The 16,573-nt window shown below is 44.6% G+C and overlaps 2 protein-coding genes and 1 long non-coding RNA gene across 6 annotated transcripts in view; 2 read left to right on the top strand and 1 right to left on the bottom strand.

Annotated features, from left to right (window-relative positions):
* Nucleotides 1-5,090, bottom strand: part of DENND5A (DENN domain containing 5A) — a 106,630-nt gene extending 101,540 nt beyond the window's left edge. Inside the window, exon 1 of one of the 4 annotated variants that reach the window (XM_060303528.2) lies at nt 4,910-5,090. In XM_060303528.2, coding sequence (XP_060159511.1) covers nt 4,910-5,021 — 112 coding nt within the window. In that variant the 5' untranslated portion in view covers nt 5,022-5,090. The remainder of the gene's footprint in view (nt 1-4,909) is intronic. The other 3 variants (XM_070046146.1, XM_030831337.3, XM_060303527.2) reach the window with 3 other exon arrangements.
* A 286-nt stretch (nt 5,091-5,376) lies between these two features.
* Nucleotides 5,377-12,535, top strand: LOC132597756 (uncharacterized). The gene is made up of 3 exons (XR_009565043.2): nt 5,377-5,584; nt 5,992-6,188; nt 9,993-12,535. It is a non-coding gene; the product is annotated as an uncharacterized lncRNA (long non-coding RNA).
* Nucleotides 12,536-12,548: 13 nt separating this feature from the next.
* LOC132597755 (retinol dehydrogenase 14) lies at nt 12,549-13,644 on the top strand. The gene has a single exon (XM_060304437.1). The coding sequence runs from the start codon at nt 12,564-12,566 to the stop codon at nt 13,572-13,574; it is 1,011 nt and encodes a 336-aa protein (XP_060160420.1). The 5' UTR covers nt 12,549-12,563; the 3' UTR covers nt 13,575-13,644.
* The last annotated feature ends 2,929 nt before the right edge of the window (nt 13,645-16,573 follow it).

Here is a 16,573-nt window from a genome sequence, read left to right as displayed (position 1 = left end):
AAAGATAAGACACATATATAAGTGATAAAGCAACTGGAGCAAAATGTTAACAGTGAATCTGGAAAAAGGATGTACTGAAGTTCTTTGTACCATTCATGTCAATGTTTGGTGTGAAATTACATTAAAAGAAAAAGCTAGGCTTCCCTGGTGGCGCAGTGGTTGGGAATCCGCCTGTCAACGCAGGGGACACAGGTTCAAACCCTGGTCTGGGAAGATCCCACATGCCACGGAGCAAATAGGCCCGTGAGCCACAACTACTGAGCCAGTGCACCACAACTACTGAAGCCCACGCACCTAGAGCCCGTGCTCCTCAACAAGAGAAGCCACCGCAATGAGAAGCCCGCGCACCGCAACGAAGAGTAACCCCCACTCACTGCAACAAGAGAAGAGCCCGCGCGCAGCAACAAAGACCCAAAGCAGCCAAAAATAAATAAAACTATTTTTTTTAAATATATTAAAAAAGAAAAAGCTAAAAAAATTAAGATCTCGGGCTTCCCTGGTGCCGCAGTGGTTGAGAGTCCACCTGCAGATGCAGGGGACACGGGTTCGTGCCCCGGTCCGGGAAGATCCCAAATGGCGCAGAGCAGCTGGGCCCATGAGCCATGGCCACTGAGCCTGCACGTCCGGAGTCTGTGCTCCGCAACGGGAGAGGCCACAACAGTGAGAGGCCCACATACCGCAAAAAAAAAAAAATTAAGATCTCTCTCTTGATAATCATGCACAGTATTCTTGCTTAACATGAAACGGAAACCTGCACTAGACAAAACTGCCATGTCTGCTCCCACCCCTGCCAGACAAGTATTTTACTTGTCTCCCCCACACTCATCAAACTACTGCAAAGCATGCAAAGCAGCACTCCAGTAGCAGAAAAGAAGGATAAAACGTGGCAAGGGAGACAAATATTCTCCAACTTTCTCAGAGCCTCAGTTTCCTCATCTGTAAAGTCAGAAGGTTATATAGTCTCTAAGAGAGCTTCCATGTTTGACATTCCATGATTCTGTTGTTCTAATTTCATTGCCCAATATAGTTAAGGAGAAGTATGATCTGACCAGTCCTCTGGCTTTCCTGGACAGGGAGCATTTTTTCTCTCTTCTAATGGTGACATTAAGAGATGATTTCAGGGTATGTCAATGTTCTAAGCAGGTTCATACAGGACACTGGCCAGTTTCCCAACTATCTATGTTCCTAAGCCCTCTCTTCAATTCTTGGTAAGACCCACCACTCAGAGCCTGGGAAACTGCAGTAGTGGATGCATAAACCTAGGATACTTATATCTCAATGCTGGGTGCAGGTCAGTGCAGAGGAACGTAAAGATTCCATAGTAAGAAATAGGTTACTAGCATTCTGGAAACTTAACTCTCAGGCAGAGATAGGGAACGTAAACTCAGGAGTCCCATGTCATGGTAAACCTTCTCCTGCAGTTACCTGGTGGTGACCATAAGAAGAAAAATGGAAAATGAATATGCCCAAAACACCCATCCATCAAAGAGGCAGAAAGAGGGACTGGACTCTACTACCATCTGCCCCACTTAGAATGGGCCAACAATAATGAAAAACCAAAATCAAAAATGTTTCTTCCAGATTTGCTTATCTCCTTGACAAACTCAAAAAGCTAACAAGCAGATACCATTTCTCAAAGTTGGCTAGACTTCTGCTTCACCAATAGATTACCTTTCTCTCCTTCAACCCAAAGTACTCCCTCAACTAACCAGAAGAGAAAACAAAATTAATTTTCATATCTTCCTCTGTTCCTTGCACAACAAATAACTACATGACTTGCCTAAATGCTTAAGTCTAGAGGAAAGGGGAGAGGTGACATGGAGAGACTCCTATAAATTCAATGATCAGAGTCTATATTCAACACAGCAAGCTCTATGTTTATTGCTGCAAACAGAAAAAAATGAATCTTAAACTTTCTCCATAAAGCCAGAAGGAACACTGAGCATCTCTGATCTGCTTGTTCTGGATTCACTCCTAGAGTATAGAAGCTATCTGATGTATATAACTTAATTTGCTTGGAGAGAACATAGACTCCTTGGTACCTCCCTAGAGAACCTGGGTGCAATTCACAATTTCCTGTAGTTTCATTTACTATGACATCATCAGTTTAGGAGCTATAAGGCAGAGAGAAAATGCACCCTGGAGAGTCTCAAGACTGACCCGCAAAGAGCTATTTGTCTTCTGTTTTGTTTTCCTCAAAGATTCCCTCTGGGTAGTCCAGATTCCCCTATCAACCCACCAGAAATGAAATGAAGGAAAAGAAGAAATCCTTCAATCAGTGCTTATTTTAACAAAGGCCACCTATTGAATAAATAGTCTTGGCATTCCACTACTGCAACCACACTTAAAAAGATAGAAAAATACCCTTCCTTACACATTTTATACAGCTCATCCCCCCCCTTCTTTATTCTCTCAATAAGCTTTCACAGGTATACAATTTGAGCTTGCTGAAAAGCCACATAATTAACAGATATTCACTAAAAGAGAATTAACCTTTTGAGAATCTACTTGATGAGACACTTTTTATTTACATTCTCTTTTTCATAGATGAGGACCCCAGCAGAGTTATCTAACTTGGCCCCCAGTCACAGAATTAGTCAACAGCAGAGCAAGAATGTTTAACCCCAAAACCCATGCTCTCACTGACAAATCACTTCCCGGCTCCACTCCTAAGCTTTATCATTTGCAAAACATTCTCTTTATTTTTGAAAATCGAATGTCTATAAAATTTAATAGACACTTAAAAGCACAACATAAAAATCACACTGGTTTATTCCACCAGTTTAAAGTTTCTTTTACTGGGGAGAACTGTGTCATTTTTAGTCTTTCTCAACATGTTAGTGTTTTCTAAAGACCCAGCCAAGCAATGAGATGCAGTTTAGTGTCACGAGAGGAGCACTGGATCAAAGTCAAGCAATTAACTAGCAGGACATAGGCCCTACTGTCCTTCCTGGGCCTCATTTTCCTCTCTGAGGTCCCTTCTAGTTCCAGTACCATGAACTGAATTCCAACAACTATTGACACATCGCAAAGTCACAAATTTAACAAATAGGAAACACAGATGAAAAATTAACATCAGTATTATAAAAATTTGAAGACCTAAAAAAGTGAAAAACTACTCCAACAAGAGGCCTAGTATTAACTGTATTACTGATTCATGATTTTTTCTCCACCTGCTCTGCTATTGATTTGAGGAAATAGTGTATTTGCTCTGACCTTGCTAAAGGTCATCAATTTATCACTTTTTTAGAAGTCCATTTTGACAAATAGGACAATCTAAAAGAAATGGATAAATTTCTAGAAACGTACAACCTACCAGACGGAATCATGAGAAAATAGAAAATCTGAACAAACCAATAATAAGTAAGGAAATTGAATCAGTAATCAAAAACCTCCCAACAAAGAAAAACCAAGGACCAGATGGTATCCCTAGTGAATTCTACCAAACATTTAAAGAAGAATTAACATCAATCTTTGTCAAACTCTTCCAAAAAACTGAAGAGGTCAGAACACTTCCAAACTCATTTTACGAGGCCACTCTGATACCAAAGCCAGGTAAGGACACTACAAGGAAAAAAAACTATAGGCCAGTATCCCTGATGAATATAGGTGTAAAAATTCTCAGTAAAATATTAACAAACCAAATTCGATAACACATTAAAAGGATCATACACCATGACCAAGTGGGATTTATCCCTGGGATTTAAGAAAGGTTCAACATACGCAAATCAATAAATGTGATACAACACACTTAAAAAAAAAAAGTCCATTTCGAAGTATGCACCTTTTTTTTTTTTCATAAGAAACACTGAAATTTTTCTGATGGGGGGGAAAAAACCACACAAAACCTGTCCTGTCACCTCCGAAGCAAAGTAAAATTAGTCAACAGGATAATCACCTTCAGGAGAGAAACTTTACAGTAAACACATCATGACAGAACAGCAAAAAGGAGTATCTCTCATCAAATCAGGATGACACAACAAACCGCCACCCACATGAAACGTGCAAACTGGACACTCCAGACAAAAACTTTTCCAAACCTTGAGATTCAAAGGCTCCAATGACGGTGCAGTGGAGTTCGCGGGGATTTTACAACTCTGACACCGGTGCAGTGGAATTCATGGGATTTTACAATTCTGACACTCTTGGGCAATTAGTGCCAAATCTGATCTGGGCCCTATCTTCACTTCTCCACCACTTCCCTTTGAAAGATGACTTGAGAAGCATCACTACGCAACCCAGGCTCTCCAACTAGGCTGCTGCCCTTTTATTCACAAATGACGCTGGCCTCATAAAAGACATAAATTATTTTCAATAAAATATGGCACGGCCCCGGAGTACAAGCCCTTTCTAGATGTAAGGGAGTTCTCACCCTCCTTGGTGTGGCCCAAGTTCACTTTATTACTTCACGTCCCATCAACCCAGGGGGCCCAGCCCAGCGCTGGGTTAGAACGGTTTTGAGGAACTGCAATCACAGGCTTCTTGGGAAGAGGCCAGATAAACTCACCAAGTTTTTGTTTTTTGTTTTTTTAAGTCTGGGTGGAACTTACTTTCACCAGGACGTGGGATATCTTCTTCCCTCCCTAATGGGTGTTCGAGGACAAGCTTCCCTTTATTTTATACTAAGTCACTCAACCTTCACCAGACTGTGAAGACAACCCTTCTCTCCTCCTCATCCGGGAGGACCTGGCCACAGCTCAGCGGGGAGCAGGGGTCGTTCGGAACCCTCAAGGCTCAGAGCCCCTCGTCCGTTTCCCCTCCTCCAGAGTGACGCCCCCTACCCCGCGCCCGCCCTGGGTCCTTCCGACCGACCCTCGCCCTGCTCCCGGGACAAAGCGGAGGTGGGGTGGTTTCCTCAGGGGTCCCCGGCGGCCGCGGGGAAGAAGCCCCGGGCTCAGCGAGCACTCACCCGACAGCTCGTCCGGCTCCAGCCCGGTCTCAGTGTCCAGCCCGCAGATGACAAAGTAGTCGGCGAAGCGACTGGGCGCCGAGCCCCCTCCACCGCCGCCGCCGCCGCTCATGGCGCCGGGGCCGAGCCGGGCCGGGCCGTGCGGAGCGCGGAGCCCCCGCACCGGGCGCCCGCCCGCCCTCAGGCCGCCCCTCCCGCCGGCGCCGACGCTACCGCGGCTCCGGCCGCCGCCCCCGGCCTTGGCCCGGTCCCCGCGGCCGCCGCGGCTGCCGTGACGGGGCAGGGGGGCACCGGGCCGCCCCGCGCCGCATCCTGGACGCCTTCCCCTCCGCGCCGCCGCCGCCGCCAGCCGAGAGCGCCGCGGACGGAGGTAGCCTGGAAAAGGGCGTAAAGCGCTGAGGAGAACCCCCACCGCGGCCCCCTCCCGCCGCGCCTGCGCAGGCGCCTTCGGGGAGGGGGCGGGCGCCTCGCGGAAAAGATGACGTGATGCTCTTCGGGCAGGCTGGCCGCAGCTTCCCAGGCAGTCTCCGCAGCGCGGCGGGCAACTACTGGGCCGCCCGCAACCTCCACCCCCTCGGGGCTGCGACTCCTTTAGGGAAGGCAGAGGAGGTGCGGGATGGATGGACGCATCCCGCAGAGCCGGGACCCTGGCCTACGCTCCGCCTCCCACTAGAGGTCCGGCGATCTCCTGTTTAGACCGGCCCTGTCACAGCAATAGGGTCGCAGGATTGAGCTCGGAAGCTCACCTCATCCTAACTCCAGGAAGCCCACCGGCCTAGATCCCAGATAGCGCCTTCTCCCTGACCCCGCTCCCTAACGTCCACGCCCAGCCCTTTCCCGAGTAGAGCTGAGGATTCCCCCTCTTTTGGCCGAGGTGGATCTGCCCGCCCTATATTTACCCTTGGCTTACAAATGGGGAAACTAAGGCTCAGAAAGAAGCAAGGGCTTTCCCCAAGGTTACATAGAGTCTAAGAGACAAAGCCTGGACCAGAATCTTGGGCTCGTGGTTAGTCCCCGCTCCCTCCCCCACAGTCCAGCCAGGCCTTTTCCCATGCACCAGGCTGTCCCTTTTTCTCTCCTAGAGCCTCCAGAGACCCATGCCACTTGGGAGCTCCCCTTCTGCTTCTGAGAATTCTCAGTTCCATCCCTGAGTCGGTCCTCCTGAGAGAAGTGGGGGATGAGGAGGAGAAAAACTTGCCTCCTGTTACTTGTGTTGGGACCCCGCGATTTGGTTTCCTACAGAAGCTAAGCAGGAAACTGGAGATCAGAAAACAAGAAGGTAATATGTAGAGTGGTTACTAAAATGGGCTCTAGAAACAATGCTTAGATTTGAATCTGGACTTTATCATTTACTGTGTGACCTTGGGCAATCTCCAGGAGCCAGCAGTCATGTTTCCTGTGAAGATTACATGAGATAAATACGCATACAGTTTAAGTAGTCAGAATAGTGCCTGGAAGTAGAAGGCACTCAATAAATATTAGAGATTATATTATTATTCCAGCAAGAGGTGTGCCTAGGGTTTGCTCTAGCAGGCTGCTGCTAAAGGCCCTAGAAGGCAGCTGGCTTCCCCAAGGGCTGACCCTGGGCTATCTCCTGCGTTTTCTCCTGGGTACCTCTGTTAAGTATTGGTTGGGGGGGAGGTGGCTTGGAGGTCACAGCCAATGTCACTTGGAACCATAGTACCTGCTCCTCTTTGTATGTAACCTGCCTGAACTAGTAAGAGAAAAGTGTAGAAAAGGTAGCTTCACAAAGTGCATTTAGGGTGATGCCTCACCCTATCTTGCATGCTGGGGTTGCAGAGACAGTAGAGGAGGTTTAGAGAGCTAAATGGTTACAAAGCACAGAAGAGGGGCATCTTTCCAGGTTGGGGGATGGTCAGGGAAGGCTTCCAGAAGGAGATATAATCCGACCTGAGTTCCAAAGGATCAAAAAGAATTTCTCAAGTAAAAGGGGGAGGAAAGGATGTTTCAGGCAGCGTGTGCAACAACAGGGAGTGACAGATTAAAATGGTTACATACAGGCAACAACAAGTAATTCACTTCTCTGGGAGACAGAGAATTAAAAGGAGATAAAACCAGGGAGAGAGGAGGGGGACAGAGCAGGAAAGGCTTCCAATGCCAGGCTAAAGAATTTACCCTGTAAATTTACCCTGTGTTAGAGGAATGGTAAACTGCAGGAATTAAAGCTGAGGAGGGACTTCCCTGGTGACACAGTGGTTAAGAATCCGCCTGCCAATGCAGGCTACACGGGTTCAAGCCCTGGTCCAGGAAAATCCCACATGCTGCGGAGCAACTAAGCCCGCGTGCCACAACTACTGAAGCCTGTGCAAGGCACTGCAATGAGAAGCCCACACACCGCAAAGAAGAGTAGCCCCTGCACTCTGCAACTAGAGAAAGCCCACGCACAACAATGAAGACCCAACGCAGCCAAGAATTTAAAAATAAATAAATTAAAAAAAAAAATAGAGACTTAATTTTTTAAAAAATAAACAAAATAAAGCTGAGGAGTGACAAGCTCTGACTCACATCTTAGAATGATCACTCTGGGAGTCATGTGGAAGAAGAGGCTTCAAAAAGTCTTAATTATCCTCAGTTTGAAGCCCAGAAACTTTTTATCCAATGTGTCCAGGGTGATCAGGTGCTAGGAGACCTCTCACACTAACTCAACTCATAAAACAAGTTAGAAACGAAAGACTGTATTAATTTGCCCTGGGAAATGTAACTGCTCAGAGACCCAGAATACTCAACTGTAAAGTGATCTCCTTCCCAGTAGGAAATATGTTTGGCAGAGTGATTGCTTCTGCCAGAGTCAGAGAAAAAAAACAGAGCTGAATGCTTTTAAGTTTCAGTTTAAATCCTCACTCCCACTCCTACTAGCTGTATGAGCTGAGGCACATCAGTTAACTTCTCTGGAATGAGAATAATCAACCTTTCCCCCCACAAGATTGCTTTTAAGATTCATAAATTAATTTTTTTAATGAATGAAGAAAGGAATTTTAAATATCTGGAACATAGTATACTCTTAATAAGCGGCAACCTGGGGCACCCACTTCAGAATGAAGGATCTGAGAGAGAGCAAGTCGACATCTGAGGGAAGATAAATCCAGGAAAGGGCATGAGGCAAAAGTGTGCCAGGAGTGGTCAAGGAGCAATAAGAAGGTTAGGATGGCTGGGAAGTGTTGGGGGTGGGAGGAGTGGGAGAAGATGGTAGGTGTGGTGATGTTGGCTTGTAGTTCACCAAATAATCATATTTCGCCTTCCACAGTGTGTGGAGTTGTCCCTAGGAAGCAGCTGCCTGGTCAGGGACAACGTTTCCCACCCCACTTGCATTCACATGTTGGTCATGTGACTGGTTCTCACCAATAGAATATGTGAAGGACTTTATGTGTGTCATTGCTAGATTAGTGTATTTAAGAAGCAAATGAGGGGGGACTTCCTGGTGGCTCAGTGGACTTCCGTGCTCCCAATGCAGGGGGCCAGGTTTGATTCCTGGTCAGGGAACTAGATCCCACGTGCATGCTGCAACTAAAAGTTCACATGCCACAACTAAGGAGGCTGCGAGCTGCAACTAAGGAGGCTGCGAGCTGCAACTAAGGAGTCTGCGGCCGCAACTAAGACCCAGCACAACCAAATAAATGATTAAAAAAAAAGAAGAAGAAGCAAATGAAGGGACTTCCCTGGTGGTCCAGTGGTTAAGAATCCACCTTCCAATGCAGGGGACGTGGGTTCGATCCCTGGTCGGGGAACTAAGATCCCACATGCCGCAGGGCAACTAAGCCCACACACTGCAACTACTGAGCCTGCGCTCTGGAGCCCACGAGCTCTGCAGCCAGCGCACAACAACTAGAGAGAAGCCCACGCACCACAACGAAGACCCAGTGCAGCCAAAATTTTAAAAAATAAATAGAAAAAGAAGCAAATGAGAGAAAAGGGAACCCTTCCTACACTGTTGGTGGGAATGTAAGTTGGTGTAGCCACTATGAAAAACAGTATAGAGCTTCCTCAGAAAACTAAAAATAGAATTACCATGTGATCCAGCAATCCCACTCCTGGGCATATACCCAGACAAAACTATAATTCAAAAAGATACATGCACCCCTATGTTCATAGCAGCACTATTCACAATAGCCAAGACATGGAAACAACCTAAATGTCCATCAAGAGATGCATGCATAAAGAACATGTGATATATATACAGTGGAATACTACACAGCCATAAAAAAAGAAAGAACTATTGCCATTTGCAGCAACATGGATGCAACTAGAGATTATCATACTAAGTGAAGTAAGTCATAAAGAGAAAGACAAATACCATATGATATCACTTACATGTGGAATCTAAAATATGGAACAAATGAACCTATCTATAAAACAGAAACAGGAAGGGCTTCCCTGGTGGCGCAGTGGTTGAGAGTCTGCTTGGTAATGCAGGGGACACGGGTTCGAGCCCTCGTCTGGGAAGATCCCACATGCCGCGGAGCAACTAGGCCTGTGAGCCACAACTACTGAGCCTGCGCGTCTGGAGCCTGTGCTCCACAACAAGAGAGGCCACGATAGTGAGAGGCCCGCGCACCGCAATGAAGAGTGGCCCCCACTTGCCACAACTAGAGAAAGCCCTCGCACAGAAACGAAGACCCAACACAGCCAAAAATAAATAAATAAACAAATGTGGGGTTTTAAAAAAAAAAAAAACAGAAACAGACTCACAGACATAGAGAACAAACTTGTGGCTGCCAAGGGGGAGGGGATTGGGAGAGAGAAGGACCAGGAGTTGGGGATTAGTAGATGTAAACTATTATATATAGGATGGATAAACAACAAGTTCCTACTGTATAGCCCAGGGAACTGTATTCAATATCCTGTGATAAACCATAATGTAAAAGAATATTAAAAAAAGAATGTCCATATGTGTATAACTGAGTCACTTTGCCGTACAGCAGAGATTGGCACAGCATTGTAAATCAACTATACTTCAATTTAAGAAAAAAGAAATTAAAAAATAAGCAAATGAGATTAATTAATTAATTAAAAATTTAAGAAACAAATGAGGCTTCTTCCCTCTCTCTTTTTTGCCTTCCACCAGCTAAAAGTAGAGAATTATGAGGTTCTAAGGAATGGCAAAACAGAAGACAGAGGAGCCTGGATCTCTGAATCAACTACATGGAGGAAAGTCTCCAGCTGACCAAGAATACCCGCACTGGGCTCTTTGGTGAACAAGAAACAGACTTCAATTGTGTGAAGCCACTGGTACTGTGGGGTTTATTTGTTATAGCAGCTAGCATTACCATCACCCAAGTAGAATGTGTTGGGGTAGGGGAAGCAGATCACGGAGAGCCTTGTAGCCGCACTGTAAAGATTTTGTCTTTGTCTCTGAATAAAAGGAAAAGTCACTGTAGAATTTTGAACAAAGGAGTGTCATGATCTGCCTTGTTTAAAAGGATATGTAAGGTACCATTTTAAGCACTTCATATATATTAACTCTGCCTTGAACTTGTCCTGAACTCAGATTTGTATATCCAACTGACTTTTTATCATCTCAATCTGGAGGTCTAAGAGGCATCTCAAAGTTAACATATTCCAAATCAAATTTCTAATTTACACCCGTAATATGCTGCCCCTTCCACATGCTTTCCCCATCTCAGTAAGTGAAAGCACTTCATGCTTTCAGTTCATGCCAAAAACCTTACACTCATTCTTCTCTCTCTCTCTCTCTTTCCCTCCCTCCCCACACCTACACCACACACACACACACATACACACACACACACACACACACACACACACACAGTCCACGTAATATCCATTAGAAAATTCTATTGGTTCTGAAAATTTTAACAATGAGTAAAGCATAGCACAGTTCTGTCTACTTTTAACCCTTGTTTGGTTCAGAAAGTTATAAAAGGAAGCTGGAAAAAGAACAGGTTACTGAAAGTGTGAAACATCCTGGTTACACGAAATCCAGAAAATCACTAAGCATGTTTTGAAAAATACTTTGTAACTGTATCTTATAAGTTACCCCTACCTTTAGTGAGTGTTGCTGGATAATGATATTAATAATGGAAAAACTGGGAAAAAAGACAAATTCATATTATATAAAATACAATGATATATACAGTGCATGTAATAATCCTTTATTTTTAATATAAAAGAAAAAGTATATAATTTTTATTAATAAATCAGTTTCTTTCCCTTTGCTTAATATATATTCAACAAATATTTTTAAAATATCATTTTGAAAGATACCAGATTACCTGCCTTATTACTCCCTTGGGTGTTAGTTCTTCCCTGGAGAAATGCAGGAACAGCAGGGCTAACCTTGCAAGTCTGTACCTTACAAAAGCAACACCAAAGTAAAGGGAGGGAGGATATGATCACAATAGATCAGCCCAAGAGCAGAGCAAATGAGCCCCTAGGAAAGGTCCACACAGATCTACTCACAGAGCCAAACCTTGCTTTGAAAGCTAGAATGAGGTCATGGCGTATCTTCAATCAACACTAACTGCAAAATTATATATATTTGTATTGCAGTGTTGTTTGTAAGAGAAACCCCCTTCCCCACCCCCCAAAAAAAAAAACTGGAAACAATCTAAATATCCAGCTTTAGGGAACGGGTTAAAGAAACTACAGCTTGTAAATATTGAAATATTATGCATCTGCAAAACAAAACAGGAAGACAAGGAAAGAAGAAAAGACAAGGAAAAAAATAAAAGAGACTCATTAGGTACTGATACAGAAAAAAATCCAAAATATATCGCTAATATAAAAAGCAAGTGCAAAACTGTGTGTGTAACAGTTCAAACATGGAAGTAACCCAAGTGTCCATCGATAGGTGAATGAATAAGTAAAACGTAGTATATAGATACAATGGGATATTATTCAGCCTGAAAAAGGAAGGAAATTTTGACATATGCTACAACATGGATGAGGCTTGAGGACATCGTGCGACGTCTTTTTGTGACACAAGCCAGTCACAAAAAGACTAATACTGTGTGATTCTACTTACATATGGTACCTAGAATAGTCAAAGTCATAGAGACAGAAAGAGAAAAGCGGTTGCCAGGAGCTGGGGATGGGAGGAGAGGAATGAGGAGTTATTGTTTAATTGGTATAGAGTGTCTATTTTGCAAAATAAAAAGAGTTCTGGAGATGGATGCTGGTGGTGGCTGCAGAACATTATGAATGTACCTAATGCCTCTGAATGTACACATAAACGTGATGAAAATGGTAACTTTTATTGTTATGTGTATTTTACCACAATTTTTCAAATTGAGAAAAAAATCCACAGTAAAAATAAAATAAAATTTCAAGGTAAGTCATTCTTTGTTTGTTCTGAATTTACTTCTTGGACGCTGGCTTTTAAAAATGAAAAAGTAGATCTGAGCTGAAAATACAAGTAAAATGTAGGAGAAAGCAATATAGGGGTAGGGGATTAAGAGATACAAAATATTAGGTAGAAAATAAGCTACAAGGATATAGTGTACAACACAAGGAATATAGCCAATATTTTATACTAAGTATAAGTGAACTATAACCTTTAGAAACTGTGAATCACTACATCGTACACCTGTAATTTATATAATGTTGTACATCAACTATACTTCAAAAAAAATAAAATTAAAAATAAATTAAATGGGGGCCCTGGGCCCGGGCGGCCATGGCAGTGGCTACGGTGGCGGCGTTACTGGCCGCACTGGGTGGGGCCCTGTGGCTGGCGGCCCGGAGGTTCGTGGGGCCCAGCGTCAAGCGGCTGCACCGAGGCGGGGACTCCGGCCTCATGCACGGGAAGACAGTGCTGATCACGGGTGCAAACAGCGGCCTGGGCCGCGCCACAGCCGCCGAGCTGCTGCGCTTGGGGGCGCGAGTGATCATGGGCTGCCGGGACCGCACACGCGCCGAGGAGGCGGCGGTTCAGCTCCGCCGCGAGATATGCCAGGCTGGGGGCCCCGAATTGGGGCCTGACTCCAGCGGGGCCGGCGAGCTCGTCGTCAAGGAGTTGGACCTCGCCTCGCTGCGCTCCGTGCGCTCCTTCTGTCAGGAGGTGCTCCAGGAAGAGCCTAGACTGGATGTTTTGATCAACAATGCAGGCATCTTCCAGTGCCCGTATATGAAAACTGAAGATGGGTTTGAGATGCAGTTTGGAGTGAACCATCTGGGGCACTTTCTACTCACCAATCTTCTCCTTGGACTCCTTAAAAGTTCAGCTCCCAGCAGGATTGTGGTAGTTACCTCCAAACTTTATAAATACGGAGACATCAACTTTGAAGACTTGAACAGTGAACAAAACTATAATAAAAGCTTCTGTTATAGTCGGAGCAAACTGGCTAACATCCTTTTTACCAGAGAACTAGCCCGCCGCTTAGAAGGCACAAATGTCACTGTCAATGTGTTACACCCTGGCATGGTGCGGACCAACCTGGGGAGGCACATACACATCCCACTGTTAGTCAAACCACTTTTCAATTTGGTGACATGGGCTTTTTTCAAAACTCCGCTAGAAGGTGCCCAGACTTCGATTTATTTAGCCTCTTCCCCTGAGGTAGAAGGTGTGTCAGGAAAGTACTTTGGGGACTGTAAAGAGGAAGAACTATTGCCCAAAGCTATGGATGAATCTGTTGCAGGAAAACTCTGGGATGTCAGTGAAGTAATGGTTGGCATATTAAAATAGGAACAAGGAGTGGAAGAGAGCTGTTTGTAAGACTGGATGTCAGCTCTGTCATTTTAGGTTTTTTTTTTTTTTTTGACTACTCCACGTGGCTTGCGGGATCTTAATTCCCCAGCCAGGGATCTAACCGGGGCTCCCAGCAGTGGAAGCATGGAGTCCTAACCACTGGACCGCCAGGGAATTCCCTGGATGTCAGCTCTATCTTTGATCAGGAATGGTGTGGCTTGGGCACTTGCTACTGGAAGATGCAATTTTGGTTTTACCATAGTACTGCTAAGAGGTACATAGAGATATTTTGAAGTTACTAAAAAGTTATTTTTTGGAGAACATAAAATTTCAGAAAAGATGTTTTAAATATATATAATAAGCATATCAATGATTATAATGAGTGATATGGTTATAATATATTTTAAAATTATAATTGAACAAGCATGGATTACAAATATTAAAGAATTCAGGGACTTGAAATAGATACGTTGAGAAGTTTTTCAAGTATCTTTGAGTTTTATGGTATGTTTAAAGTGTTAAGTGTTTTAATGATAATACTGGCTTTTGTGGGGAAATAATATGCATGGTGTGAATGCACAATTCTTACTTGGAATAAATTTACTGATGCAAAAAAAAAAAAAAAAAAAAAAAAAAAAAAAAAAATAAATTAAATGTAGAAGAAACAAAGTCACTTATTAAAGAACAGCTCTGAGTGGAACTCTGAATGGATCTCTGAAGTCAGAGACCCAAGGTTCAAATCTCAACTTTACCATTTACAAAATCTATAATTTTAGGTAAATTTCTTAACCTCTCTGTGCCTTAATTTTTTCATCTGTAAAATGGAGATAATGATATTACTTGCCTCATATGTTTGTTGTGTGAATTAAAGTGATACATGTAAAAAACAAGTGTGTGTAATATGCTGTCATCTGTGTAAAAAAGATAAAATAAAAGAAATATGTACTTTATTCTTTCTTGTATATGCATATACTATTTTTGGAAGAATAAATTATTCTGTTAAACTTTACTGCTTCTAGGGACAGAAACTGAATGACAGGGATTGGGAACAGAAGGGAAGTGTTTCGTTTTACATTGTTTTGTACTTTTTGGGTTTTGAACCATAAGAATGTATTATCTACTCAAAAAATAAGTATTATTAAAACTTTTTGAAATGCCATCCCCTTCCTTTAGTCTCCACTACTCACACAGCAAGATTAATCTGCCAGACACACAGCTCTGGTCATGCTACAGCCTGCCAGTCAGAATCCTCAGTAGGGCACAAACTCTTCCTAGTGTGACTGCTAAGGCTTTATATGATCCAGGCTCAACGCACCCATCCTATTATTCTTCCAATATCCCCCTTCACACAGGCTGTCTCCAGTCAAGCCTTACTACTCACTCAACTACTTTCCCAGCAGTCACCCTGTTTGGGACCATAGTACCCATAACCCATCCTCACCTTGGCATTTGGAAAGCCCAAAGTTAATCACTTATTTGTGGCTCCTCCTCTTTTACCCAACCGGGTTCTTGGACTCTTTCATCAATAGAAATTGATAAGAAGCCAGATGAGAAATTCAGGCAAAGCTTTATTGGGACTCGTGCTGCAGCACAAGGGAGTGAAAACAAGTAACAAGTGCCCTTGCTCACTCCCTGAGGGGAATGAGTTGATCCTTTAAATGGGGTGAGGGTAGGGGCAGGTCCAGGGGTCAAGCTGGAGGGGTGGCTTGGATGATCTGCCCACCCCCTTGGTGGTGCTGTGTGCAGGGATCATGTGCCGTACCCTGCTTTTGCTCCTGACACCTCAGAAGTGACAGTTGGGCTTTTGGGTTTTTTGTATCCTGTTGTACATAATTTGCCCCAACTGCCCATGTATGCAGTTATTTTTAGTCCCTTGTGCAACCACTGCAGCAAAGGGTCCAAGGCCACAGGTCCTAGCCTGTCTCACCTCCACACCTCCCATCTCACCCGTTTTCTCTGATTTGTGTCAGTAAACACCTACAAAACTTCCCTGCCCCTACCTGAGCCTGATAACGACCTAGAAGTTCAGGCCTTAGACTGGGGCCCTGCTAACCCAATTTAGACCTGTACCTCTGAAAGGGAGAAAGAACTTTTTGGATCCCAAAGTCCCTGGGCCAATGGCCTCTTCCACTAAGAAAACCTCAGGAGCAGGAACTTCCCTACCTCCTCCTTCCAAACTAAGCCTGCTCTGAGGTGAAAGGGAAAAGTGGTTAGGCAGATGGGAGGACCTTGGCCTGACACACCATATAGGCGAGGAGGCTGGGACAGCCCCCCTTACCCTCCCACCTGTACATTCTTGCCTTGGCCTCAGGTAGAGCCTCTGAAGAGAAGATAGGGCCAAGGCTGGACTCCAAGCTAACATTAGGTTAATTGCCCTCCTTCACCTGCTGACCTCCCTCGGGGCCCAGCTAAAGCAGCACCTCTTCTAAGAGTCCACAACTGGGGACTTCTAGAGCCCTCTGCATCTCACCACACAGGGTCTTGATACCACCACTCAGTTTCCCTCCCCCAAAGCAGTCAATGTCAGCAATGCCTTGTTTATCCTTTCAGAGACAGTCCATATCTGTACTAACAGGGCTGACCCCACCCAGCGAGACCCTGCCCACTCCCAGCTCACAGCATAGCATTCAAGAAAGGTCAGCTGGTGAACCCAGAGGTTCTCAAAACCCTTCCTCTCCAATGCTCAGTGAAGAGTTCACCATGTGCAAACTGAAATGAATCCCACTGATCATACAGAAAAACATAAGCTTCACAGTATGGGCTTTCTTAAGACAAGAAGCACAAATACATCTGGGTAGAGTGACACACCCACAGCCATCTCTGGCAGTCAGCTCTCTTTGCACACTGATCCATGTCCTGCTGTCCCACCAGCCCCCAATACCTCATTCATAACAAGTATCAGGCTCCTCATGTCTCTCAACCACACAAGCTCCCTAGATCAGTTGAAAATCAGACATCACCTTCAGCCACCATAACTCACAGCAACAAAGAAGCCC

Source organism: Globicephala melas, chromosome 8 (genome assembly GCF_963455315.2).
Source record: "Globicephala melas chromosome 8, mGloMel1.2, whole genome shotgun sequence".
Classification (NCBI taxonomy): domain Eukaryota; kingdom Metazoa; phylum Chordata; class Mammalia; order Artiodactyla; family Delphinidae; genus Globicephala; species Globicephala melas.
The sequence above is the reverse complement of the archived record's forward strand: the minus strand, read 5'-3'. Positions and strand labels throughout refer to the sequence as shown.

Coding starts and splice junctions, on each gene's coding strand:
- LOC132597755 (XM_060304437.1), top strand. CDS start 12,564: ATGGCAGTGGCTACGGTGGCGGCGTTACTGGCCGCACTGGGTGGGGCC.